We start from the raw sequence: 25009 nt of genomic DNA on the forward strand, positions 1-25009 counted from the left end.
TATGAGCGTTTGGTACGGTAACAAAAGCTAAGAGCGGACACCACAGTCTGGTGGTCGCCCTCCTCCCCTTGGGAATGAACCGAATCCGAAATATTTGATTCCATGTCTGCTTGGTCCCACGATGTGGAATTTGTTGGAGTGATCGGTACAATAGTCTTGCGTGTCTGTTTGCTATGTTTCACTTGCCCGAATCTCTTATTTGCTGTCTTTTCCTTTTTCTTGGTCTTTATTATGATTTTTCTTTTCGTCCTCTATTGTTATTCATCTTCCGCACGGTAAATAGGTGTGTGTTTGTGAGTGACTCTTGTTTCTTCTTCTGCTATATGTAATGTTTCACATGCACATACCACATACATTTACTATGCTCTCTGCCGCCACACCAAAAACAGCTTAACAATCTAGTAAAACAATACTATTTACAAATTAATAACCTTAACGCTACTTAGAGACGATAACAAAAAAATAAAACAAAAAACCTTACTGGATGCTCAACACAATTATACACCTGTTTCATCATCTTCTTAGTTGCTGTGGAGTGTGCATGTGTGTGGGCGTGTGATTGCGGAAATTGTGCAAATGTACAAAAAGAAAATTAATTAATACAAAAAAAAATCTATCTTTTATATAACAAAAACAGGTTTTGCTACAATATTGGTTAAGTTTTGTGTGTGTTTGGACTAGTTTTAGTTTGTGTACGTGTGCGTGGGTGTATGGGTGTGTGTGTGTTTGTGATATATAATGATATATCTTTGATCCTTCTTCCGTTCTTCCTTTAATCCTGTATTACTATAAGTATATATGTATATATACTGCACCTTATGTAAGAAAATTTGTAACGGAGTGAAGGGGAACGGAAAGACAAGGAAACAGAGACTATTGGCATTATGTCCGAGCCCTGAACATGTGCATTCTATAACAATTGGTATCGTTTAATGCTGCTGTGGCATGCGTTTGCTTGTTCTTGGCCTCTCTTTCTCGCTAGACGACGCCTTAAATCTTATTTCTGTTTTGTGTGTGTTTCTTTTTGTTTGTTTGCTTGTTTTTTTTTTATCATTAGGCACTTGGTAATGAAATTCTGGAATGTTACAGGGAAAACAACTGGTTCTGCTTGTAGATATAAGCTATTATCGCTTTTCTTTTGTTTTGCCGGCATCCTTGGCAGCAAAAACATTCTATACGGTTTGTCTTCATCAACAAAGTAGTGGTGAAGTTTATAGTAAATAAAACTGAACTTCCGTTTTTCCTTCAATCTCGGCCGTATGAGATTACTTTCTCCTTGGTTTTGTTGTTGCTGTTGTCGCATTATTTACTTTTGTAAGGGTAATCGTTCCCCGACTAAAAGGGTGTGTGTAATATCTGTCGGGTTCGACAACTCCTCGAACTCCAACCAATGTGATGATGCTATTATACTTTAGTTTCAGGTCCCTCGGTGCAGTGTTCAAAGAATTTTTTGATCTTAGAAAGATATTGCTGACAAATGTGTCCATAGTTTTTGTTGTACCAGTCGGGTGTGCGGCCTCTACCATAAAACAAAGGAAGAAAAGAAGAATGGATTAGTCACATGCGTCGTGTGCGAAGGAACGGACTGCGACCGAGACTTACTTCATATCGACGCGCGATAGGTGCATCAGTTTGCACTTCCCACTGCCACACGGTTCGATTAGATAGCGCGAGGCGAGCACAACGCCATTCACACCGCCCAGCAGCGATGTGGCATTCTCGTGCGAAATCGACACCTCCACTATCACACAGGCACCACGGGACAGATCGTTTTTCCATTGTCTGTGTATAGCAAAACAATCACAGTCGTTTACATTACATCGCATCTCATCGCCTGTACACGCACAACTTACCGCACGACACAATACTCGGTGACGGGTTGGCCGCATGCATACTGGAACACATCCGTGTCCTGATCGAGCTGCTCGATTGTGCGCCACTTTAGCAGATACGCATCCCAGAGCGGCCGCTCCTTGACGATGTGCTGTATCACCTCCATCGGTGGAGCTTCCACCTCCGTGACACACTTCCACAAACGTAGCGGATGACCATCGCCCACCTTTTTGAAGAATGCGGTCACCGATGGATCGGTCGAGCTTAGTGACACCCAACCACGCGGTCTAGGGGGAGGAATGGGCACAAATGGAAAATTGTTAATACACAGTCAGAGCACCATACCACAGGTAGCTTTACCGTTCTCGACCCTCCCGTAAACACTCGTTGATCGACTCGGACAGATAGCCGCGCCAGTTCTGGACGTGCATTTCCGTACCGAGGGACGACAGTGGCACCGGTTTCGATTCGTCCATGTAGTTGAAGTTACAGCGGCGCATCTGATCGCTGCTGATCGTCCAGAGGCTCTGAAAGCGTTCGATCATGTACGCCAAACATTCGTGCGATGCTTTCGCTTCGAACAGTTCCTTCTCATCCGGTTGTCCGGATCCGGTGCCAGTTTTCTTCCTTCTTGGTGATGCTGCCGTGTATCTGCAAGGGGAGAAATGTGACATCTCTTTGACTTCCACACTCGTCTACAGTCGCTCCAGAATCGCCTCAAAAACACGAGAGTATAAGACTAGACCTGATATCATCCATAAAATGTGCATGGTTTAATACATACGCACAAACAAGCAATAAAGCTCTCGTACACCTACCTATTCCCGGACAGCAGATAGAACAGCGAAGGTGCAAAACAGACGGCCAGATTGTTGGCGGTCATTTGATTTAGGCTCGAGTTTTGCACTACCTTTTCGAGGAATGTTAACAGCAGATGGAGCACTTCCCGATGTTCGTCCGGCAGCAGCAGAATAGCCGATTGCACCGCTTCCGCACGCACCTCCGCTGGAAGATCTACAAATTAAGGAAAAAAAAAGCGTCAACATAACTGTGCGCCCCGCGAGACGCAAACACGGATTACTCACACTGGAATATAGCGATAAACGTCTCGGACAGTTTGACCGTCAGCAGTGGATCGGGCAGCTCGCGAAAGTATTGCTTCACCAGATCCGCAACGTCGTACGCGTGATACTCGTCGAACATTTCGCTTCGCCAGCCCACATCATTGCTCGCCTCGATGACCGATTTCAGCTTGGCGATGCGTGACTTTACGCCCGGCTTTCGGAACAAGCCGACCTGATCGAGCGCGTGCTTTTCGAGCCAGGCGAACGCTAACCGTATCGTATACGGTACCGTGCTGCCGTACTTTTGCAGATTCAACACCAGCGGCATCCCGAACACCTTGCGATCCTTGTAGTCGGGCGATTTGATGCGCTTGATAAACTTTGGCAGTTCCCAGTTCCATCCGGACCGGTGCGTCGGACAGTACCGCTCCATGTAGCCAGTCAGGTTGGCCAGTCCAAGCTTGCGCACCACCAGCAACTGTCCGCAAGACATCTCCGACATGCGCAATCCCGCACCGGACGGGTCCGTGATCGCTCCCGCCGTACTTTGGCTACCGTCCACGGTAAGACTGGCCGGTTTGTGGGCTTTCCCGGGTATGGCGGTGCTGGTGGTAGTGGTAATGGAGGTGGTGGAGGTGATTGTCATAACATTGCTGTGGGTGGTGCTGCTGACCAGTTGCGCGATAGTGGTACCGCGCTGCAAAATGCCGATTTTTCGCTCATCTTTCGACCCGATGGCCAGCTGATCGGTTTGCTGCAGATCGATCGGCGATACCTTCGGCTGCTGGAAGCTGTGCCAACGGGCCACGGTCGATCGTTTGCTTGTGGAGCGCACAACACCCTCGCCGCTCTCGTCCGTCACTTTAGCGCTGTGCCGCACCGAACGGTTGCTAAACGCGTCCCGGTAACGTTTGGAAGCTTTGCCAAGGTTTAGTGAACCTCCGCGGTGCAGTTTCGAGGGGGAAGCATTCACATCCGGTGCGGCCAATGTATTTCCACCGGTTCTCCCGCCGGCGCTACCCTTAATGTCCGCTGTTGTCGTAGAAACCGCATCGTTCGCCCCGGATAGATCACAATCGAGCTCTACCTTAATTTTGGAACGGCGCTGTTTGGCGTGACATTCGGAATCGGAAAGCGCACCACCACCGGACTGATCATCCGCCACCGTGCTCGATATTACCTTGCTGCGCAACGCTTTTTTCGCCCGGGGGTATTTGCGTGCGGTTGATTTTTCTGACCGATTTCCGGCACTAAAGTCAGTCCCCGGGCCACCTCCACTGTCTTCGCTGCATAGCGACGATGAATCATCGCCGGATCGAGATTCCTGCTGCAGTTGTACCTGCTGCCGAAACGGTAATGTGCCGCCGGGGGATGAACGGTCCGTGAAACGTTTGCCTTCACCACCAAGCAACGGTGACCAGGCAGTTGCCGGTGCGGATACGTTGGGCGATAGTAGCAGATTCCTGCGTCCGAGCAGATCGTTCACAAACAGATCCTTCTTCCGATTGCCGGCCGCATCGAGCGCATCGTCAAATGCGAGCAGTTCGGCCGACGGTCTCGGTGAGGTAGGGTTGGAATAGGACATGATATCGTATCCGGACCCACCATACCCCTCGCTGCCGTCGCCGGACGGGCGATGGTGTGGGGAAAGGTGTGCGCTCGAGTGTCCCGCCGGTGGCGCTAGTATGATCAGACCGTCACGGTTCTGTTTTTTCCTGCGCCTTGATTTGATCGATTCTACGCGGCGCAGTATTGCCTTTGCACCGTCCTTCAACCGTTCGCTACCGGTACGCCTGAGGTGTACGCCACTGCGCCCGTCCGTACCGCAGTCATCCTGCGAGTCCGTATCGGACGGTACGCCGATCGTAATTTTACCGCCCGTTTCGAGCCACAGCTTTTCGTGATCTTCCGCACGGAGCAGCGTGGTGTTGTTGTGCCGCCGCTGCTGATGCGAACCGTGTCCAGCCGAATCGCCACCGGTCCCTTTGGTGTGGGCACCGTCCTTCTGCGCGTTGCGCTGCTGCTGCTTGTTGTTTATCACGCTGACCAACCCGATCGCATCATCCACCCGCGACCAGCGTCGGCTGTTGTGTTGGAATGTCCACGCCTCACTCAGCGCGCAGCTATCGTCGTCCGAGTCATCCCGGTGCTACAATGAAAGCAAAGATATGCGTCAGACCAATCCAGCACCATACGTTCGTGGAAGCGGGTTTACCGAAAGGGGTCTTACCGAAGGTTTTGGTGTATGCTGATGAGCATCGATATGCATGTTTGCGCAACGGTTGAGTGTGTGGAGTCGCCGAAACAGCGACTGTAGAGGATCCGGTTCCAGGAATGGATGATCCTTCGCTACATCCTCCACGATGATGGGAAACTGGTGATCTGCAGTAGGGGATAAGAAAATTGGTGGTGGTTGAAAAACAAACGCATCTTAAACAACGAACGGGAAGACTGTTTAAACGTATGCGTACCTTCGTACATCTGGGCGTACTGTGGGAATCCGGCGGCACGCAACCATCGACATGCTTCAATCGCTTCGATTTCTGTAAAGATAGGAAACAAATAGCAAAACAAACACGTGTTAAATTGGAATTAAAATTATTTACTGTTTACGGTGAGCTCTTTTCGTATCTCTTTGTTTTTATACAGCTTGAATTTGTATTTATTATCTAGATAATTCAAGGAATATAAAGAGTTTTTTTATTCATAAGCTATACTTATACGTGAAGTATACACGAAAGTAACTCATTTTATAATTTGCAATTTTATTTTTAGATTAAATTATTATTTGTTCAGCAGTAATGAAACGTTCCAGGGAAAGCAGAATTTTTTAAATTATTATTTAAAACTAAAAAAATGATGAAAATATGAAAGTTGAGACGCAAGAAGTAAAAAATGAAGCAAAAGTTAATAAAAGTCAAAACTGAACCGAAAAATAGCTAATCCTTCGTTGCTGATTTTGTCAAAAAAGGTGAAAACTTAACATATTTATAATACACAGAATACACAGTTCTTAAAAAGAAAAGCTCCAAAACTAACCCAACAACGATTGCGATAATTCGTTTATTGTAATACTTGTGCACTATAGACTAAACTAGGTTCGTTAATCTGCTTATCTGCGACGCCGTTTGTGTGTTTATCCGTTAATCCTGTCCGGTGCCAAACCTCTTCCGGAACTCTCAGTCCAGCTCTACCGATTCCTCTGCACCCTGCAACTTTTCCGGCTCCTTCTTGGCAACCGTTTCGTCCTTTGCATGACCCGTCGCTGCAACAGGTGTAGACCGTCGGATCACGCTTCCTGGATTGTCGTCATCGCCGTGGTCGGCTGGCTGGGCACTGAAACTACGCGCCCGTTTGAAGAATTTCGTGGCAAAATATTTTTCTGTGCTAAATTTTTTCCTACCATCAAGCTGCGGCGTCAGCGGAACTCTAGCCAGCACCGGAACGTCTCCCTTGGGCGCCGCTACCGTGGCCGTTACTTCATTTGTTTTGCGCGCCGGTTCCACGCTGGCGCTACGCCGGAACGCGGCCAACCGCTTCGTGCTGATCGGTGTGCCCGGGATGGAAATGGTACCGGTGCCCGCTGGGGCACTGTTCGGCGGGTTATCATCAACGCCGGCGGGGCGTGAAATGGACCTGTTATCTTGATCCCGGTCATATGATGTATCGGTTGGCTGGGTTTGCACTGTTACGTCAGCTTCGCGGGCGGAAGCGTCCAGCACCTCCACCTCCTGGTACGCTTCGGAGAAATCCCGACGCAGCGTGCCCTTGCGGGAAGAGTCTTCGAAAAACGAACGCACGGCCGGACTTTTCACATCCGACTGGGCAAACGATTGGGCCGCCTCGGAGAAGGACCGGCTGTACGTTTGCTTCTGGCTGGACGTGTTGAGGTAGCTGTCCACGCAGAATTCCGGCGCGACCGGAAGGGTTTTCTCCGCAGGCGGTACGGTAGCCGGCGGTTTGTTTTGCCGCAGGGTTTCCAGCTCTCGGTTGAACGCCTCCAACTGCTCCGCCAGGGCTGCGGAGGATTTTTCAGCCGCCGAGCGTTGCTGTTGCTCGGCGGTGGTCGAAGCTGTGTCGACGGTTGGTTTTAATTTGTGCAACTGCCTCGAGCTGATCGGAGTGCCCGGAACCGTTAGCTTCACGATGGGCGATGTCACCGGAACCGGTTCGTACTCGTTGTACACTTCGGAAAATTCTCGTTTGTATGTTTGCCGTGAGGCGGATTCGTTGAAGTACTGCAGCAACGCCGGATCGCGCACATCCGCTGCCGTGGGCAGTGTTTGCACTGCCTGCGAGAATGTCCGCTGGTACGTTCTGGTCTGTTCCGATTCTTCAAAGAACTGTTGGGTGCTGTTGGGTTTCGAAGCAATCAACGCTTCCTGCGCCACATCCGTCACCGTCTTCGCCTGGAAGGCGTGTAACTTTGCCTCGAGGCGTTTTTTAGATTCCTTCAGCTGTTCCAATTCCTGCACGAAAGCGCTTCTATCCTCCTCCGACCGCTCGTCGTCCGAGGAGTCGCTGATGAGTTTCGGTGGGCGCGTATCACCGGGCTTCGTTATCTTTGCGCTGGTCTTCTTTGGCTTCTTCTTCGCCTTGGGTTTCTTATCATCCGGAACGATCGGATCCGGCTCGACCAGTTCGCCGTACGCCTCGGAAAAGTCTCGCCGATACGTTTGCTGGCTGGCTGACTCCTCGAAATACTTCTTCACCACCGGGTTTTTCTCGATTACCGGTGCGTTCCCAACGGTACCGACCGCTTCGGAAAATGTGCGATGGTAGGCCTTCCGTTCGTCCGACTTGGCGAAGAACTCCTCGGGTGTTGCATGGTTGCTGCCCGGTTTGGGCTTCTCCGACGGAGGTTCCGAATTTTCCTTATCCACCGACAGCGTATGCATATCCTTCAGGAACTTATCCAGCACAATGCCGCTGATGATGAGCTCGTTCACTGCCGGACCATTCTGGCTCGCATCGTTGTCATTCGCATCACCTGCCCCTGTCAGTTGGCGAGAATGTTTCCGCGCAAGATAGCGCGAACAAACCGGCGTACCCGGTACCGAGAGGTTGATGCGTGGTTCCCTGCCGACCGTGGCATCCTTTTGCTTTTTCTCATAGTGACTCCGAATGCCGGCGAGAAAATTGAGCTTCGATTTGCGTGTTCTCGCTGCAATCGGATACTTTTTCGATGCGTAATGTTCTTCCGCCATCGTGCGTCGGATGCAACTACCGGGAACACACACACACTTTACGCAACGCCCAAAGCACACTACCGTCTGACAAGCGGCCTCAACGGGATTTGCGGTAGGTCACGGGACCACTATTGCGCGCTAGGGTACCACTTCTCGTCCGGTGCGTTGCTGAGACACTGAACGTGCAGCGGCAAATGGCACTAGTGGCGAGAACCAAACCAGGTGACATCAGCTTAACCACGGGTTCTTCCCGGCAGGGGTTTGAATTGAGCAGTCACGAACGACGGGACGGGGGAACCGAAACTTTGTTTTTCAATAAAAATACACCGAACATGTAACAGCGTGACGGTGTTGTTCTCTTTTTATTCCCTGCTCAACCAAATTGATAAGGAACGCCTCGCAAAGTCGTCAATATCCAGCAAGTATCCGTAGATGATCAACAATATCTTACAGTACTAACCATGTGCCGTGAAATGATAGGTTTATGGAAAAGGTTTCGTGCGGGTTGTTACATACAAGCTGTCGTAAAGCCCAATTCAAGTGGTTGATGTGGCGCCTATATTAGTTGATCTTTTCAGAATAAAATGGTAATTGTGATTCAATTCAGTTGTATTTTTTAGTGTTGCGGTTAATGTATCTTTGCAGAAGGATCATTAGTGAGGAGTCATTCAAAGCAGGAATTGACGCTCAAAAGATTCATGAATCCCTCAGAGCAGTGGCGGATCATGCCCCCTTGGAGACCTAACCAACTGATGACCTGGGGGTTATTGTTAATCCAGTCCTAGAGGGGGCTCTTCGAAATAGAGTTTCATAGAGAGTTTCAAGAAGTTTCAAATAGAATCAGATTCACCCAACACAAATACTTTTTAACACATAGACTTCATGGTCCTAACAGGTTGGCTGATAAGTCCCCGGTCTGACACATAGATGGCGCCGCTAGTATTAAATGCATATTATTTTTATATAGTATCAACCTTCAAATGATTCGTGTCAAAATTTGACGTCTGTATGTCAATTAGTTTGTGAGACAGAGCGTCTTTTGTCAAGCAACTTTTGTTATTGTGAAAAAAATGGTTGTTCCACCAAGACAACGCACCGTGCCACAAGTCACTGAGAACGATGGCAAAAATTCATGAATTGGGCTTCGAATTGCTTCCCCACCCACCGTATTCTCCAGATCTGGCCCCCAGCGACTTTTTCTTGTTCTTAGACCTCAAAAGGATGCTCGCAGGGAAAAAATTTGGCTGCAATGAAGAGGTGGTCGCCGAAACTGAGGCCTATTTTGAGGCAAAACCGAAGGAGTACTACCAAAATGGTATCAAAAAATTGGAAGGTCGTTATAATCGTTGTATTGCTCTTGAAGGGAACTATGTTGAATAATAAAAACGAATTTTGACAAAAAAAATGTGTTTTTCTTTGTTAGACGGGGGACTTATCAGCCAACCTGTTAAGTGGCTTGCCATCCATCGCGGGAGAATTACCATCTTTGGTTGTTTTACCATTTTATTTCTTTTTAGCTTCTTTTCGTACACGCATGGAATATATAAAAAAAAATACCATAATGAAAGAATTTTAACTTCGATTTAACTGTTCTGTAGGTAAGATTGGTTCCATCATGGAATAAAAGCTTCCAACGCAGAGATCTTCAGTGAGGGAGACTCCACAAACTATTAAATATCAGAAGTGACCATGTTTTTAGCCTTCACATATTGATTGGTTATCGTTTTAGTACTGCAAAGGACTAATGGAGCGGCCCGGGTGGTGTATTAGTAGCGGCAGGACCGGTCCAAAATCCCATCCGAACCAATCCACCGTACTCAGGACTGACTGTCCGGCTACGGGGAAATAAAGTCGAAAAAAGCCAGAAATGGTAGGCCTCTAGACTGCTTGAGGTTGTTGCGGCGATAAACAAAAAATTCGCTTAGTTGACGTACTTAAAATTCTTCAAATAACATAAATGTACATGTCACAAGTTCTTGAATTTCTCATTAATCGAAATGGCGGGGTAGTCCTCATATGACATGCTCGGTGTTAAAACTCATCCAAACGGTTTTTCCAGTACGCAAAACTGAGCTAAGGAAGCAAAAACATTCTTGAAAAAAGAAGTGTCCACAATCACCCCAAGCGCCTATCGCGTTGTCTCGATGTGACTCTCTCAATAGCAATCAACTAAATGCAATCATTTCAATTTCATTCCGTGGCAGTCTCGTCGCCCCATTGACGCTCTGCAACAAGTGCGATTGATGAACTTTGCCTAAATTCAATGAACTTATCTAGCAAAGCTATCTGGTATCGGGCACCCAAAGGCCAGATAACAGAAGCCCATAGCCGATCACGAGACCCAACGCGCTTCAATGTGGTTGTCCGGAATGACGTTCGTGTATCGAATGCAAAAAAGAAACGACCTGTAAAACATGTCTACCGTGAGCACCGTGTGTTACTGAGGAAAATAGGTTCGTTTTGTATTGTTTTTAAGTTTCTTTTTCTCTCTTTATGCTTATGTTGTGTGCAGGGCATACAATCCCTTCTAACTCCCTTGCACACATTGGCGGAGGCAAGCAGCGGGGGGGTGGAAGCTTTTCCTCGCGTCTAGTGAATACCGATCGTCAATATTTAAACCCATCCTTCTTGCCTAACCTATAGTCCCTTCGCCCCCTCTCATCACTCCCCTTCATCCATCTTCTTGGCTTAGGCCACAGCGGAGCATCCAACTGAACAGCATCCACCAGACGACAGCTACAAACGCTCATCCAAATGGCCCCATTTTGCCACCATCAGCATTGAGGCCCGTTATAGGCACGGAATGTGTGAGCCCTGTGTGTGGCGTTTTTTTCTTTCTTGCTTGTTGCCTTTTTTCTGTAATTTTGCATACCTATTCATCAATCAATTTATCAATATACAAGGACGAAGGACGAGTTTAAAAATAGCCACTGGCGCACAGGAGAAGGAAACACACAATGTCCTCCCATCCATGCTAAAGCTCACCCTTCTGTGCATACGCTCCAAGCTCCAAGCGTAATATGTACGGAATTGTGATTCTGTGTGTGCTGTGATTTCTTATCTCTTTCTCTCGTTGGTTTTGTCTCGGCTCGTGCTCCCTCACTCTAATTAACTGATATTCAATTCCACTTGCTACTTTATCTCGTTCGCTTATGGTTCGCATCCGTCGTGGTGTGGAAGCTTTACAATGTTCTGCTCACCCCTCTAGTATCTCACAGCCTCACCAACCAAGGTATATATACACAGACACACACACACCAGCCAGTGGCAGCGTGCATCGTACGGCATCCGGTGCTCTCACTCAATGAAGAGCAACAGATGATTTTTTGTTGTCTTCCGTTTCGTTTTGTTCTAGCCAGGTTTCGGAAGCCACACACCGCAGTAATCCTTCCACAGTGTCTTCTGCCGCAACTAGGAGAAGGACTGCCAAGGACCAGGGAGGTTTGTGCCACCCACGCGCGCCAAACCAATTTCCCCGACCCGTCACACAATGCGTCCACATTCTTCCACCCATTTCAACCGCTCTGTTGATGATGCCGCCTCGGGAAACGGGGGTTTTACCTGCGATTTTCCTTTCCCGCATCTTCTTCCACAGCGATTCCGCTTTGCGAATGTGCCAGTTCTCGATCTTGGCGGAAAAGCTGCGAAAAAACTTGTACTCCCGAATGCTGGACATCCTGCGGTGCATTGTTTGGTCCTTTCGTCGGCCGATGCTTCCCCCTTTTGTTCGGTGACGGTTGTTGTTGTGAGGGAGCAGCACACAGTGCGATGGGTGCTTACAGCTTTGTGCAGATCGTGAGCTACTTGTGAGCAAAACAAGCACCTTTTACATGCGAAAATCAAACGATTGCAAGCGTCAATAAATGTTTAAACGATTTTCGCGAAAACAAATGTTGAACATTGCGCGAAACAATTTTCACTCACACACGCGCCACTAGCAAATTGTTTAAAAAAGGGAGAAAAAAAAACATTTGGCAGGAACAGAAACAAAGAAATAGAGCTAAGAATGGTGTCTCAATGCGTTGGGCATTGGAGCAACTGGCACTCGCGTTTCGAAACGCAACTAAAACCACTAAACGTAAAGCAAACGAACTAGCCACAGAAGTACAAGCAGCACAAGCTAATAGCAAGCGAAGCAAGAAATAACAATTAAATTCCGGCCACTACAAAACACCAGCCACCAGCAGGACTGACCAACTAACAATGAGCGACGAGCGAGGATATCGCACCTGCCACAAGTTGAACTGGCATCAGCAAAAGGATGCAAGGAAAATTGTGTGAGCGCGGCATTGCCTTTTGGCATCTCCTCGTACGGGGATGACGGGGACGGGGGGAGGGAGGGGGCAGGAAGATTGGGAAATTCAAGAGAACGTTTTCCATCATGCTCAGATTCTCGCAAGCACACAGGATACAGGATACTGCTCTAGCATCGCTTCTCGCCTACTCTCAACGTGTTTCCAGCTTTTGCTCACCGTTGTCTTCGTGAACATGCTCTGCACGATGGGACAGGAACTGCCGAAGGGCGTTCCGAAAGCTGGTGGGGTCCTGGGTCTTTTTGTTCTGATTGTGCGTTATGTACGCGCGTCGCAAGCCTATCCCTCCGCCTCGCTCGTGTTTATGTGCGTATCGCCGTGTGCCGTGTACATAAAAAAACAAACACACACACTAGCCACACAAATTCAGGCCAGCACAAACGCAGAAACGCAATCTGCGCGAGCTACGCACAGTTTTTAATGTCATCCAACCTTTAACCTCGTTTTTGAAAAAAAAAAAAACCTCCAAAACAAAAAGCTCGTTAAAATGTGCTACCCTATGTTCGGCTGTTTGTTGCGTTTCCCCGAGCGGTCAATGTTTGAGGCGCAAAATAAGCAAAAGATGCTGGTACCAATCAGCGGGACGCTGTAACACTGTTGACTGTACAGCAATGATACTATGAATGAAATTGAAATCAACTTCGCTTAACATCACAGTGTCCAAATCCTTAACCGAAAAACTGTATCGATTGCTTCACATCACTAGCAGTAGAGTGCAGAGCAGGGAGGTTTCCATTTTCTAATTATGTTCCCAACAGGAAATGCTATCCTGCTGGCTAGTGCAACACCGTAACGTGAAGCTATCAAATCGAACTGATCTGAGCATGACGATGCCAGCCAGCCAGCCAGTCATTCTGAGCCACAATTAATTTCCGGAAAACTTGAAACCGTGCAGCATCGATTGGATTGTTGATGGTTTGTTTGTTCGTCCGCAGGTGGAACGTTCAGACCCAATTGTTGCTCTTTAACAGCCGAAGCGCACACTGCATGTGCATAGCGCAATGCCAATATGCTAAAATGAAAAACCAAACGTTAATTGAACATCAAGTGTAGCAATGCCGTTTAAAGTGCGCTTTTTTTCTAATTTACAGTGCACATCTCTGCCCAACACGGTTCGAGGTTTGGCATTTATATGAGCACTTGTTCGTATTTTAATTATTCTCGTTCGCGTTTTGCGGTGAAGCGGTCGAGTCCCACGGGACAACAATGGCGAAACAACACGCATCGCTGTAGTGCGCTTCGAATAGGTGCTCCGGGAACCCTTGCAACCGAAGTACGAAGCGTTATTATCGCGAACGGAAGGTTATCAGCACTGATTGCTCAACGGACACTAGTGTGAAAGAGCGAGGATTCGTATGAAGAGTTGCTATAAAGAGTGTTCTTAAAAATGACTTTTTTTATTCCTGGTGGATGGGATGGGATTTTTTTACTACGAACTGCATAGTACGGTGGAAAGAATCTCTTTTTGGGTACATAGATTCAGTTTTTGGCATATTCTGAATTTAACAAATTTAAAGCATTCACGCTGGAGGCTGGAAAAAATATCCAGCTACGGGAAAATAAAGTCAAAGAAAGCCAGAAATAGCAGGCCCAGGCCTCTTGAGGATGTTGTGCCGATAAAGAAGAAGACAGATCTCTCGAATCCTGAATCCACCTTTTCATCTGAGCTACTTACCCGCCAAATGTCGATCACTTTGTGACCTGGAATAGCGCAGATTTGCCTGAAATTAACAAGAAATGAAAATACCCAATTAGAAACTTAATCAACATCCCCAACAAATCCATATACAAAAGTCCACCTACCCTTGCCACCGTGAGTACATTCTCTTCGTCCTTGAGCAACACCGGAGCAGAACTCGATTTAGAGCCGAGCTCTTCGGCAATCAAATGGTTATGTCCACTGTGCAGCGAAGTGCTGCTCGGCGATGGCAAATCAGCCATGTTAGATTTGAGCGGTTGAAACGGTTCCTGATCGAGCGTGAGGAAAAACTGTTTCCGTTTCGCGTCGATCGTGCTCTGGTGCGATTTAAACTTTAGATGCAGAGCCATATTCCGATGGCCGCCGGACGCCGCCACGGACGGTAAACTGTTTGTGCTCGTTTTAAGCCCCCGATCGTTCGAGAGCAGCTGTTGATCGATGTTGTTGTAGTAATGGCCACCATTACCCGCCGGTACCGTCGTGGTGGTGGCACCCGATAGCACCGAACATTTCTTTTGCTGATGACGCTTACGAACACCACCGCTGACGATGGTTTCTCGCTCGTCCGAAGTCGTATCGTCGCCGGCACCTTCATGGCTTTCGTCACACGAAGGTGCAGCGACGTCCAGCAGGCTCATGTCATCGGACAAACTGTCGGACCGCTCCGTGTACCGCCCGTAGCTGCTATATCCGCTCGAGGACATGGTTTCGCCCGCCGACTGCGATCGTGTACTGGGCTTGGGTAGTGTCGCCGACGTCGACGGTACCGTTGTCGAGCAAACCATCTCCATTCGATCATGCGATCGGTACCGATGGTCGTACGCATTACGGGTGCGTTTTGCGTTACTGTCGATCGTTGCCGGGTGATTGTTGCGTCCAAAATTCGCTGCAAGTGCACCGTGATCGGCACTTCTCTGCTGGGTAACAGTTGCGTGCGGTATGGTGGCATACTTCACGTGATGACTAGCGTTCTGCTGCTGTTGGTGATGTTTTTGTAGATGTGGACCGGCCTTCGTTGAGCTTCCATATTCACACCTCTCGTCATGATTGGCCTACAATAGAAAAAAACACAGTATTTGTATCAATTCGTGATCGTACCTTCGCCCGCCGTACCGACGGGAAACGATTGCTCTAAGCTTCTCGGATGGAGTTTTGCTTTCTTCGCCCCAAAAGAAGCGGTGAATTAAAGAGCAAAACGGGCGAGGGAAAGAAAGGTAACTTATTCCCAACAAAGCCACGACGCCGCGTACACAAACACACCGGAAATGGCCAATCATTCGCTTACCTTCAAGTCGTTTTTCCGCTTTTTGTCGCTTCCTGTCCCGCTGCCGGTCACAACGGTGGTTACATTTTCCTTCTGCATGGTTTGTTCAAACATTTCCGATATTTCCGCCTAAAACACAGGAAAGGAAAAAACGGAGAAGAGCAAACGTAAATAACAATGGTAAAAAAAAGAACAACGGAGCTCATTCAGTGGCCGCATCTAACGATGTTGGGTGAATGTGTTTAGGAGCTGTAGAATGAAATCATGTTTGCTTAATGCGATAATGTCAGAATGTTGATAGTTTAATGAGAGGAAGCGAACTATACTGCTTCCAGGTTGGGCAATTGGTTTAAGCGTTTGTGCGTTTGTGGGTTTTAATTCTTCACGAATCTTCTTTGCACATAAATTGGACGACTGCCGAGCGTTTCTTCTGAAGCGGGGAGATCTTCACACGACAGGACTGGTACACCGATCCCATATGGACCATGCCATAGTTCTTAGATTATATAACCGTTAAACGATCAAAACTAATGCTAGAATTTCCAAAAATGGTAAAATTTTAGACCTTCTGAAGTTATACTGTCAAGCAGAAGAAGATCTATAGGCTCAAAGTTTGGAAGCAATTAAATACTCCCTTCGACCTTTCGACTCACAAAATAATTAATCAGGACTAAAAGTAGTATCTTAAGCGGTTGATGAAACTACAATAATTTTCTCTAAAGATAGACGAATCTCCAAGGATTTATGTGTCACAAAAGATATATTTGTTAAGAGAATTAGTGTCGTGCTTAATGAATCTATTTGGAAGAGTCATTCCTTTCAATTCATGTGAGTAGACATTCAAACCATGAGTCGAATCTTTAAAACTTCATGAAAACAGTGGCGGATGAAGTCCTTTGGTTGGTACCTTTTTGACGAAAGATAATCAACGTGGAAGGGGGATCTGATGGGCAAGTTCCTCGAAAGTCATAAATCTTGGATGATAAATGAATCTTCCAGGATTCTGAAAGGTGAATCTTTGAGATAAAGATTCAGAGTCATTCTGATTCTGATTCATTCTGATTCATGAATCTGAATCAAATTTACCCAACACTACAGAGAATCATGAGTCGGAAAATGGATCTCTTTGAATAATGTACGACTCGATACTCGATTCTCCGATTCTCTTTAATTTGAATAGGGTATATTAATATGCCATTAATTATTTATGGATATTTAAGATAAAGATACCAGTTGATTAAAAATTTCAATATTAAAAGTAATATTTCTATACATTCCTTTTTTAAATTTCAACTTTAGGAAATCTGGAACGGTTTTTTTCCAATTATTCTCAGGTCCAAAATGTTATGTCTTAGCTGGAACTCTATCAAACTGCTCGGTAGAGAAGAAAACTATGAGCTATGGTTCGCTAGGGAAGCAACAACAAGACAACAAAAACACCCAAACCCAGAAATCCCGAAACGATTCCGATTAGCAATGGGACAGAATTAGGTACACGCTCTAATCGCAACCGGACAAATCAAAACATGATTAATCTCGAACCGCATAGTCCGCCATCGTAACAATGCGATGTACAATTCAATTCCCACTCTGTGTGACTTTGAACGACTGGTACAACAACAAAGAAAAAAAAGGCATAAACCAACACGATAAGGACATTGGCAAATAAGCAAATAATCGGAGCTCGTTCCCCGGCACGGCACGACACGTCGAGCGTCCCAAGACAATTTAATATGACAAAACAGATTACACCCCATGGGTGACCGGGCCGTCGTCTTGACCGTACTGGTTGGGGCATAATATGGTCCCCGGCTTTTGCGTAGGAACTCTCACGCTACTGAGGAACACCAACACACCACGCACACATTCCGAAATGTCCTTATTCCTTAGCATCTCGTTTGCTTTCGGTCTAAGGTGATATTTTCTTAATGGGATCACGATTTTTTTTGTCTTGGCTTATACCGCCGTCACCCACCTTTCTGTTCCCGAGCATTGGCACAGGTTAAGGAAGGACGGAACAAAACTATTTAAGTCGCACCACTTCCTAACACGATCGTCAGTACAACGGCAAAGATGCACCTTGTCGGTAGTTAGGTGGAAAATCAGCTCCAAAGCTAGGTTTTCTTCCAAAGGACGACTCGTGCAAGGGCAGTGTAAATATTGGACACGGACAGACAGGACTACAGTCAGCGTAATTAAACCCGGGCCGAAAAACAAAAGTGTCGCGCGTGTAACTTTGGACCGTGTTGTCGTTGGCAGGCGTACAAACAGAAAGCGGCCAACGCATCCAAGCAAATCCGTCAACCATTTTTGGCAAATTAAAGTGGCCCCCACGGTACAATGGCACCGAAACGGCCACGGATCTCGGTGGGCGTAATGGCAGTTTGTTGCGGCGTACTGTCCCTATCGGTGGTGGCGCGTGAATCTGCCACCCACAGTGAGACCGGTGCAGGTTCGCGAAAGTATGTCGCGGTGCATCCGGGAACCTTTTCGTCCCCGGTCGATGCACCGGACACGTTGGGTCTGGCAGGCATGACAACACCGCTCACGCCCGCTCCGAAAGCGATCGCAAATGAACGGCATCGAAATACGAGGTAAGAGGCATGTCTGGCTGTGTAGGGAAGCGATCTGCGCCGTTGTTTGCCCGTACGAAATCATACCGATGACTTAATCGAAGCGATACGGCGTACGAATGAGACTTTATCAGGGATGAGTTGTCATTTTGTGTGCTGAGTTTCAATTACTATCTTGTGGTTAACAACGCAAAACAAAAACCCGCGCTAAGAGTGGGTGAAACAATCGAAACAACCATTTTGATAACTGGAACATCTTTTATGCATGTAGGCAACTCCGACTCCGAAGATAAAAAATTGGTTCTCTGAAGTCAATTCCGGAATACTCCGGAGTTTACTCCAGATTTGACTACGGATTATTCCGGAGTACACTCCAGATTTGACTCCAGAGCACTCCCGAGGTCTAAGTCCGGAATACTCCGGAGTTAATACCGGAAGGCAACTCCAATGCTGACTCCGGAGGGTTAACTTGGGAGTGTTCGAATTAATGAACGCTGAAGTCAACGCCGGATCACCGGATATCTTCAGCCGTGCTCCACGGGAATTCAAACAAAATTTGTGAGGACATTGTGTCGCATTTTGCCATTAACGTACAAAACTTAATTAACAAAAAGTGGTACAATCTGAGGAAGGCTGTTCGAAAATCCGCGAGGCACTATTGAAGATGTGCTTTCCATCAAATTTTCCACAAATTGTTAAGTAATTTCCTTTTGTTTTTTTTTTTTAATTTAACATTTTGGAGCTCTTTTGGCTTCCCCAAAGGATTCTAAAAGCTTTCCATTGATATTTCAGCATTGTTATTTGGTGTTGACCTCAGTTTTCTTGCAGTTTGTTACAGTCCACCAGCAATGATTTTGTCAGCGAAGTCTTGTGTTTTCACTGTTTTATTACGGGCTGCAAGTGTAGGATTTCAAAGGTATAAGAGGATTTTTGCTGTAAAGGTTCTTGTTCTAAAGGATTGATCTAGAGCTTACTCCAGCATGTGGCGGAGAACTGCAGTACTCCGGAGAAAATAGGATTTTACCCAACACAACAGCTGACCTGACTTTTGTTAGTAAAAAAAATGAACTTGCACTACTAGTGAAGAATAAAACTGAAAGATTTGCTAAGCTTGAATGAAACCTCAAAGAGACCGCCCAGATGAGAGAATCTCCCAGATAAGATTCGAACTGTTACGCACAGGCACACAGGCACCCTTGGAATGTACTAGTGTACTGGAGAATTAAATAGTAATACAGCCGTCCCAAGCTGTCGATTGATTTGTTTTTTAGAATTCTAGTTATGTGAACATAAGGGACATTCGTCAAATAACACATTTCTCTCGTTTATACGCCGTGCAGGGAAACAATTCAGCTTACCCGACCAGCTTCGACCAGTGACACAACCCACAGCACCAGTACCAAGGCCACCCAAATAAGGCGCCGTCGGATGGAACCGAAAATTCGAAGCCTTCCCTCGCCGCTGGTCTTTATGCCTGCGCGTGGTCGCCGTTTCGGTGGCTTCGAAATACCAGCCGAAAAGCGACAGATCACCATTGAACAGATGCTGGAGAAGGGTGACTACTTCGTGCCGAACCGCGGCAAAAAGGCACCCACGCCCACGGGCGAGGCGATCAAGAAGGGCACGTTTGATGTACTGCTGGGTGGTTCGCCGGACGAGTACTTCTTTCCGAACCGGGGCAAAAAGCAGTACTGGTTGACGTACGACTCCTCGCCCGGAAGATCGGTTCCGGCCCGGGCCGTTACACCGTTCGACGGCCAGCTGAACACCGTACCGAACCTACAGCAACTTCAACAGCCACTGGCCAGCCGGTGGCGGCGAAATTTGCTGGAAAACCTTGCCAACGAGCACAAGGATACGTTCTTTTCGTCGCGCGGCAAAAGACTGCTACCATTGACGGAGGACTTGCTGATCGGACCGGGCAATACGCTTGCCGAGGAACAGCAAGCCGATGCCACGCCGGACGGTTTGTCGGACGAAATGATGCCGGAGTTTTCCAGCCAACCGAACGAACTGGACGCATTGCTGTGGAACCCGGATCTGCTGCTTTCGCTGGAGCAACCCATCAGCTAAGAACAGCCGTGAACCAGTGACATCGGCTTAACGGATTCAAACCTTCTCCTGACCCGCCAGACAGCACCAGTGGATTCCTGGTTCTGGTGGTCTAGCGCATGTTTTCCATGAATTTCTCAATACGATATTCAGCACATCGTAGTACCATTTTTTTTAAATGGCGTATTTATGAGCGAAACCTTTGCTCACTACAACCTGGTGGCATCATAATAGCAAATGCAAAGGCAACAAAACAAAAATACCAAAAATAAGAAACGCAAAACAAACAATCTCTAAGAACAATTAACAATAAAAAAGAAACGAATAAATTGGCGTTACGAACGCATCAAACAAGGAACGAAAAAGAGAGACGGTAAGATAACACAGTAATGCACCATCAATCACGGACGGTTATGCGACCATTAAGCGGGGCGAGTAATGTTTTCTTTTCGGAAATAAATGCACATTACACTAACAGCATTATTCATTGTCGTAAACACTTTTAACGACAGGTGACGGACTGTTGTGTTTCAATCTACCGGCCTTTACAGTGCTACGGGTGCAAATCTGGATACCCAGAATTTGACATCTACAAAAACGATCTCGTGGTGGTGAACGACTTTTACGGGCTTGGATTCGTTCACATATGATTTTGGTTTACAATTTATTTTATTTAAATCTTCCAACTATGCTTTAACCTGTCGGAACCTGTCGGAGATGGGGTGCAGCAAAGGATGGAAAGCGGCAGCCCTGGATCGAGTCTCCTGGAGACGTATTGGTGACCAGGCCATGTCAGCACGACGTGCTCAACACCAAGAACGGACCAAAGAAGAAGAAGAAGAAGAAGAACTATGCTTTAACAAGCTAAAAAAGCATGATCAACATTCGTTTTGTTTAATAATTGAAGCAGACGTAAGTGCTTCGAAAATCAGTTCTTCGCCAGGAAAAGGGTGAACCGTTTGTACTTTTCTCCAAACATGACTCAGAAGATACTATTTCCCTGTTTGGTATGGTATGACTTATTGAAAAATTTGCCTTATCTTTCTATGCAAACAGCAGAAAATCTTCTACATGATTGAAATAATGTTTGCGAAATGGAAACGAAAGAGAACTGGAAGTAGATTCTTTATGAAAATGTAAAAAAAGGACGCGACAAACAAAGAAATTTAATTCAAAAGCTCCGGTATATGATCCTGTCTACAATAGAATATTTTTAAAAGTTAGCAATTGTGTAGGTAACAAATATCACAGTGGACAGTTTAGGCAAGATAAGAGATTGCTGGATTCTATGAACAACTTGTGAAGATTATTATCTCAATCAAATATAAAATTATATATATAAAAATTGAACTTTTTTTATTGAAATGTATAGAATAGACCACAACGATCAACAATTGATTAGTATTGTGCCTAATGATTTGAGCTTAATGAGAAGAGGCACTTTAAATAAGGCATAAATGTTTAGCGAGGAGTCATTCACCTCAGGAATCGACTCGCCAAAGATTAATGAATCCTCAGAGCAATGACGCAGCAGGGCCCTTTGGAGGTCCTAAAGGAAATAATGATTTTGCAAAGGGAGGGGGTCACAGCCGAAAAATTACTTCTTCTTCTTCTTTATTGGCAACAACAACCTCAAGAGGTCCGGGCTTGCCATTCCTAGATTTCTGTGACTTTATTTCACCGTAGCCGGAGAGTCAGTCCTGCGTAAAGAAGAAGAAGTCAAAGAAAAAGTTCCTTAGAGATCAAGGATTCGTAAATCTTTGGAATACAGATACAGATTCATGTATTTAGTTGAAAAAATCATTCCGATTAATTAATTTGAAACAGCTTTCCCAACATTTCCAGTTGTCCAGATTTGTGTTTGCTGCACTGTATGTAACCGCAAATGAATAAATGCTATTGATTTGCGGATTATGGACTGGAATGGCGTTCTAGCACTTGGACAATAATAAGATAAAAGCATTATCTCTATGTATGCAACGTTTTGTTTAACGATAAAAAACCCATTAAGTTGTTAGCTAGCAAAGTTACATTCTAGCTTATTAAAATTCTTGATAAGTGATAAATTGATAAATTCTTGATGACTCACAGAACATTTTTGCACAACATTATCCGGTTTTACAATGCAGATGACCCATCGACCAACAACCGTGCGCGGTTATTGTAATGATTCCTGTCTTTCTTTTTTTTTTAAACCGCCAACAGCAATTTACACCCTCCGTTGCATGATTCACCGAAGGTTCCGCCGCATTGCTCACTATCCACACGCCGTCTTGCGACAACCGTGGCCAACACTCCATCGATAACAGTGCATCGCTGCGAACGACGAGCGATTAAAAAGTGATTATTGCATTCCCGTGTGTGTTGTGTTAATAAGGTAGCAATATTGTAACTGCGCGGAACTCCAGCAATGCGAACGCGGTCCCGGTTTGTGCATGGGAGGGGGGTGGGGGGTTGGGGAATGTCCGGAAACATGGCCCCCGCGCACAAGTGGTGGTGTGTGGCACTTTAAGATAAAGCCGCTTCGCCGCACGTAGATTGTGAAAGCTGCGCAGCCAAACCGCAGATAGCACTGATTAAAAGCGAATGCAGATATTTGCCAGATGTATTGCTGTCCCGAAAACGGAACCAATTATCATCGGACCGTAGGTTAAACAGCGACTAGCTAAACGGTTAGGCTAACCCCGGGCAAACGTGGCCAGGGAGGGAAGTAAATGCGCCACATTCGTTTTAGCAGCCAGAAGTTAACCACAAATGCTGTTTTGGAGTGACATCAAATATTTACCCTCACAATTGACACGTTTAGGCTCTAGCGAAAATTATTCGTAATGCTAAAAGAAGCAGTTTTTTTTTAATGGATCATACTATGACACAAAACCAACGAAAGACATTGGAGCAGGTTGCACAATTGTTCAACAAACTCCCCAACAACGTAAACTTACAAATCTTTACCCGTGCACACACACACACACAGACGAGTAATTCATCAAAATAAACACCGTCGAAATGGAATGGCAACTCCCAATCGGCACGCTGCTGCGTCTGATCGCAGCAGAACACAAGCGCTTATCGCTTGATGTGATGCAAACGTATTTATGGAACGAATTGAACAGCGCTGCTTGAGCGCGGTAATTTATTCCTTTCGTAGACATTAAATACATACAGATTATTTTAAACTGTTTGGCGGATTCCGCATCGTCTTACGTCATTGGTGCGATCGCTGTGTTAAATTAGAAGCGCAATTTTTTAGCCGAAACGTCTGGTAGACATTTGCAGGATTTCCGGTAGCGATAGTTTTGTGTACTGCAAACGTGCTGTTGTGAGTCGTTCTATCTACTAAGATCACCAAGATAGAACCATATGGGATGAATTACACAGTGCTGGAATATCCTATCGGTTTAACTGTTCAACTCGAACTCTAGACAATTGGGGCAATAGAATGAGCCTTTAGGCAGAATGACTCTGAAATCAAATAGATTTGAATAGATTCAAAGATTCAAGACTCATTCAAGATGTTTGAATCACTTGGGAGGAAGTAATTCAATGAAATTTTGGTCCCGTATCTGTGAAACAATAATTGATACTAGTGTAGGGTAAATCTGATTCAGCTTCATGATTCTGAATGAATTTTTTAACTGAATGAATGAATCTGAATCTCCATTTCAAAGAGCCCCCCTAAGGACTGGAGCCCCTTAGGTGGACCGAAGATTCATATTGGATCCCCCATTCCGCTGTAGGTCTCTAAGGGACATGATCGGCGACTGCTCTGAGAACTCATGAATGTTTTGATGATGAATTCTTGATTTAAATGACTCTCTTCTAAAGATTCATATGAAAGACTCTTCCTCAAAAGATTCATTGAGCACAATACTAGTTAATACGGCTCTAAATCTCGCTGGAATGACTTGAGCTCTGGGAGTTTCGTACGGTTAACTCACTATTGTAGATCAAATAAGACTCACCAAGCTCTAGGTGGACTGGAGATCATGTACAATGTTATATATTATTCATAAACCCATGAGAAGTTAAATGGTAATAAAGTAATAATTAAATTTTGTTACTAACATTAGCTGTACTGATCGAAGACAAACTATTCTTGAGTTATTTCATCCGCATCAAAGGTCTTATTGTAGAGTTTAACAACCAAATATGTGTCAAGTCTTTTACGCTTAATGAAACCTCAAGTATTCAAGAATCTTTTGCCTGTTGTCTCTTGTTTTTTCATACAAGTTTCACGAGCATGTCTCTTCTCCAAAATTCATTGAGCGCAATTCTAGACTGTAAAATATATTGTGAAAAGTTTGATGTAATGTGTCGACGACTTTAAGGGTCTTTTAGAAACAAAAGTGGTTTCCAATCTATAAACTTTCCACCAAACGTAGAAACAACAGAGCAAGAACACGGTGAGAATGTATTGTTGTTTGTCAAACTTACTTGCACCTTTTCCAGTATCCTTTCGAGTTCGGCGTAAGGATCTTCCACTTCCACCACCGTCGAACTGACCGCCATAGCACATGGCGAACCAGAATCTGTCATGTCACGAGCCACATTCCGGCTGGCAGGCGACGAGTTCGAAGAGGTACCAGCTGCACCCACTGGTGATTCGATCGATCGTGCAGGACGGTCGCAGCTGCCGATCGTCGATGGAGTCACCGCCGCAGATGAACGAGCGTTGCTCATCATACCGCTCGGCATCGGTGACTCCTTCTGCGATCTAGGATTGGCAGTTCGGTGCACTTCCAACCGACACATGGCTTCGGCCGATTGCCGACAGTGCGGCACATCGATTGCACCTCCGTCGCACCGTTGATCATCGTTGGCACAATGCACCGCACGGCCTGCCGCATGCCCATTCCCTACCGCGGGACGATCCCGCATCTTAGTCCTACACACGACAATATCCGCCGCAGGCGCATCCTTTGGTAGGTGATTGTTGTTTGCAACATCACCCCCGTTGGTGCTGCTACTGGCGAGGCTGCGCGAATCGCTGCTCATAGACGTCATAATACACTTTCCGATCAT

The 25009-nt window shown here is 46.1% G+C and overlaps 3 protein-coding genes across 3 annotated transcripts; 1 reads left to right on the top strand and 2 right to left on the bottom strand.

The window, feature by feature from the left end:
* Positions 1-1404: 1404 nt before the first annotated feature.
* On the bottom strand, positions 1405-25009 carry LOC128715981 (uncharacterized). Its single transcript, XM_053810902.1, has 12 exons — positions 24422-25009; positions 15384-15491; positions 14203-15150; positions 14075-14120; positions 5369-5440; positions 5128-5279; positions 2919-5046; positions 2652-2847; positions 2194-2484; positions 1854-2120; positions 1603-1782; positions 1405-1519 (listed from the first exon to the last, which is right to left on the bottom strand). The coding sequence occupies exons 1-12, from the start codon at positions 25007-25009 to the stop codon at positions 1405-1407; spliced, it is 5091 nt and encodes a 1696-aa protein (XP_053666877.1).
* Positions 6187-8104, bottom strand: LOC128715982 (uncharacterized). Its single transcript, XM_053810903.1, has 2 exons — positions 6301-8104; positions 6187-6239 (listed from the first exon to the last, which is right to left on the bottom strand). Exons 1-2 carry the CDS (start codon positions 8102-8104, stop codon positions 6187-6189), a joined length of 1857 nt encoding a protein of 618 aa, XP_053666878.1.
* Positions 17703-20008, top strand: LOC128715983 (uncharacterized). Its single transcript, XM_053810904.1, has 2 exons — positions 17703-17956; positions 19276-20008. The coding sequence occupies exons 1-2, from the start codon at positions 17703-17705 to the stop codon at positions 20006-20008; spliced, it is 987 nt and encodes a 328-aa protein (XP_053666879.1).

The sequence above is a fragment of the Anopheles marshallii genome, chromosome 3, assembly GCF_943734725.1.
Source record: "Anopheles marshallii chromosome 3, idAnoMarsDA_429_01, whole genome shotgun sequence".
In the NCBI taxonomy this organism is placed as follows: Eukaryota; Metazoa; Arthropoda; class Insecta; order Diptera; family Culicidae; genus Anopheles; species Anopheles marshallii.

Coding starts and splice junctions, on each gene's coding strand:
- LOC128715983 (XM_053810904.1), top strand. CDS start 17,703: ATGGCACCGAAACGGCCACGGATCTCGGTGGGCGTAATGGCAGTTTGT. Junction 17,957..19,275: donor GAACGGCATCGAAATACGAG/GTAAGAGGCATG, acceptor TACGCCGTGCAG/GGAAACAATTCAGCTTACCC.
- LOC128715982 (XM_053810903.1), bottom strand. CDS start 8,104: ATGGCGGAAGAACATTACGCATCGAAAAAGTATCCGATTGCAGCGAGA. Junction 6,240..6,300: donor GCTGACGCCGCAGCTTGATG/GTAGGAAAAAAT, acceptor ACGGGCGCGTAG/TTTCAGTGCCCAGCCAGCCG.
- LOC128715981 (XM_053810902.1), bottom strand. CDS start 25,009: ATGATCGGAAAGTGTATTATGACGTCTATGAGCAGCGATTCGCGCAGC. Junction 2,848..2,918: donor GTTTATCGCTATATTCCAGT/GTGAGTAATCCG, acceptor CTTAATTTGTAG/ATCTTCCAGCGGAGGTGCGT. Junction 1,520..1,602: donor CTATCGCGCGTCGATATGAA/GTAAGTCTCGGT, acceptor GTTTTATGGTAG/AGGCCGCACACCCGACTGGT.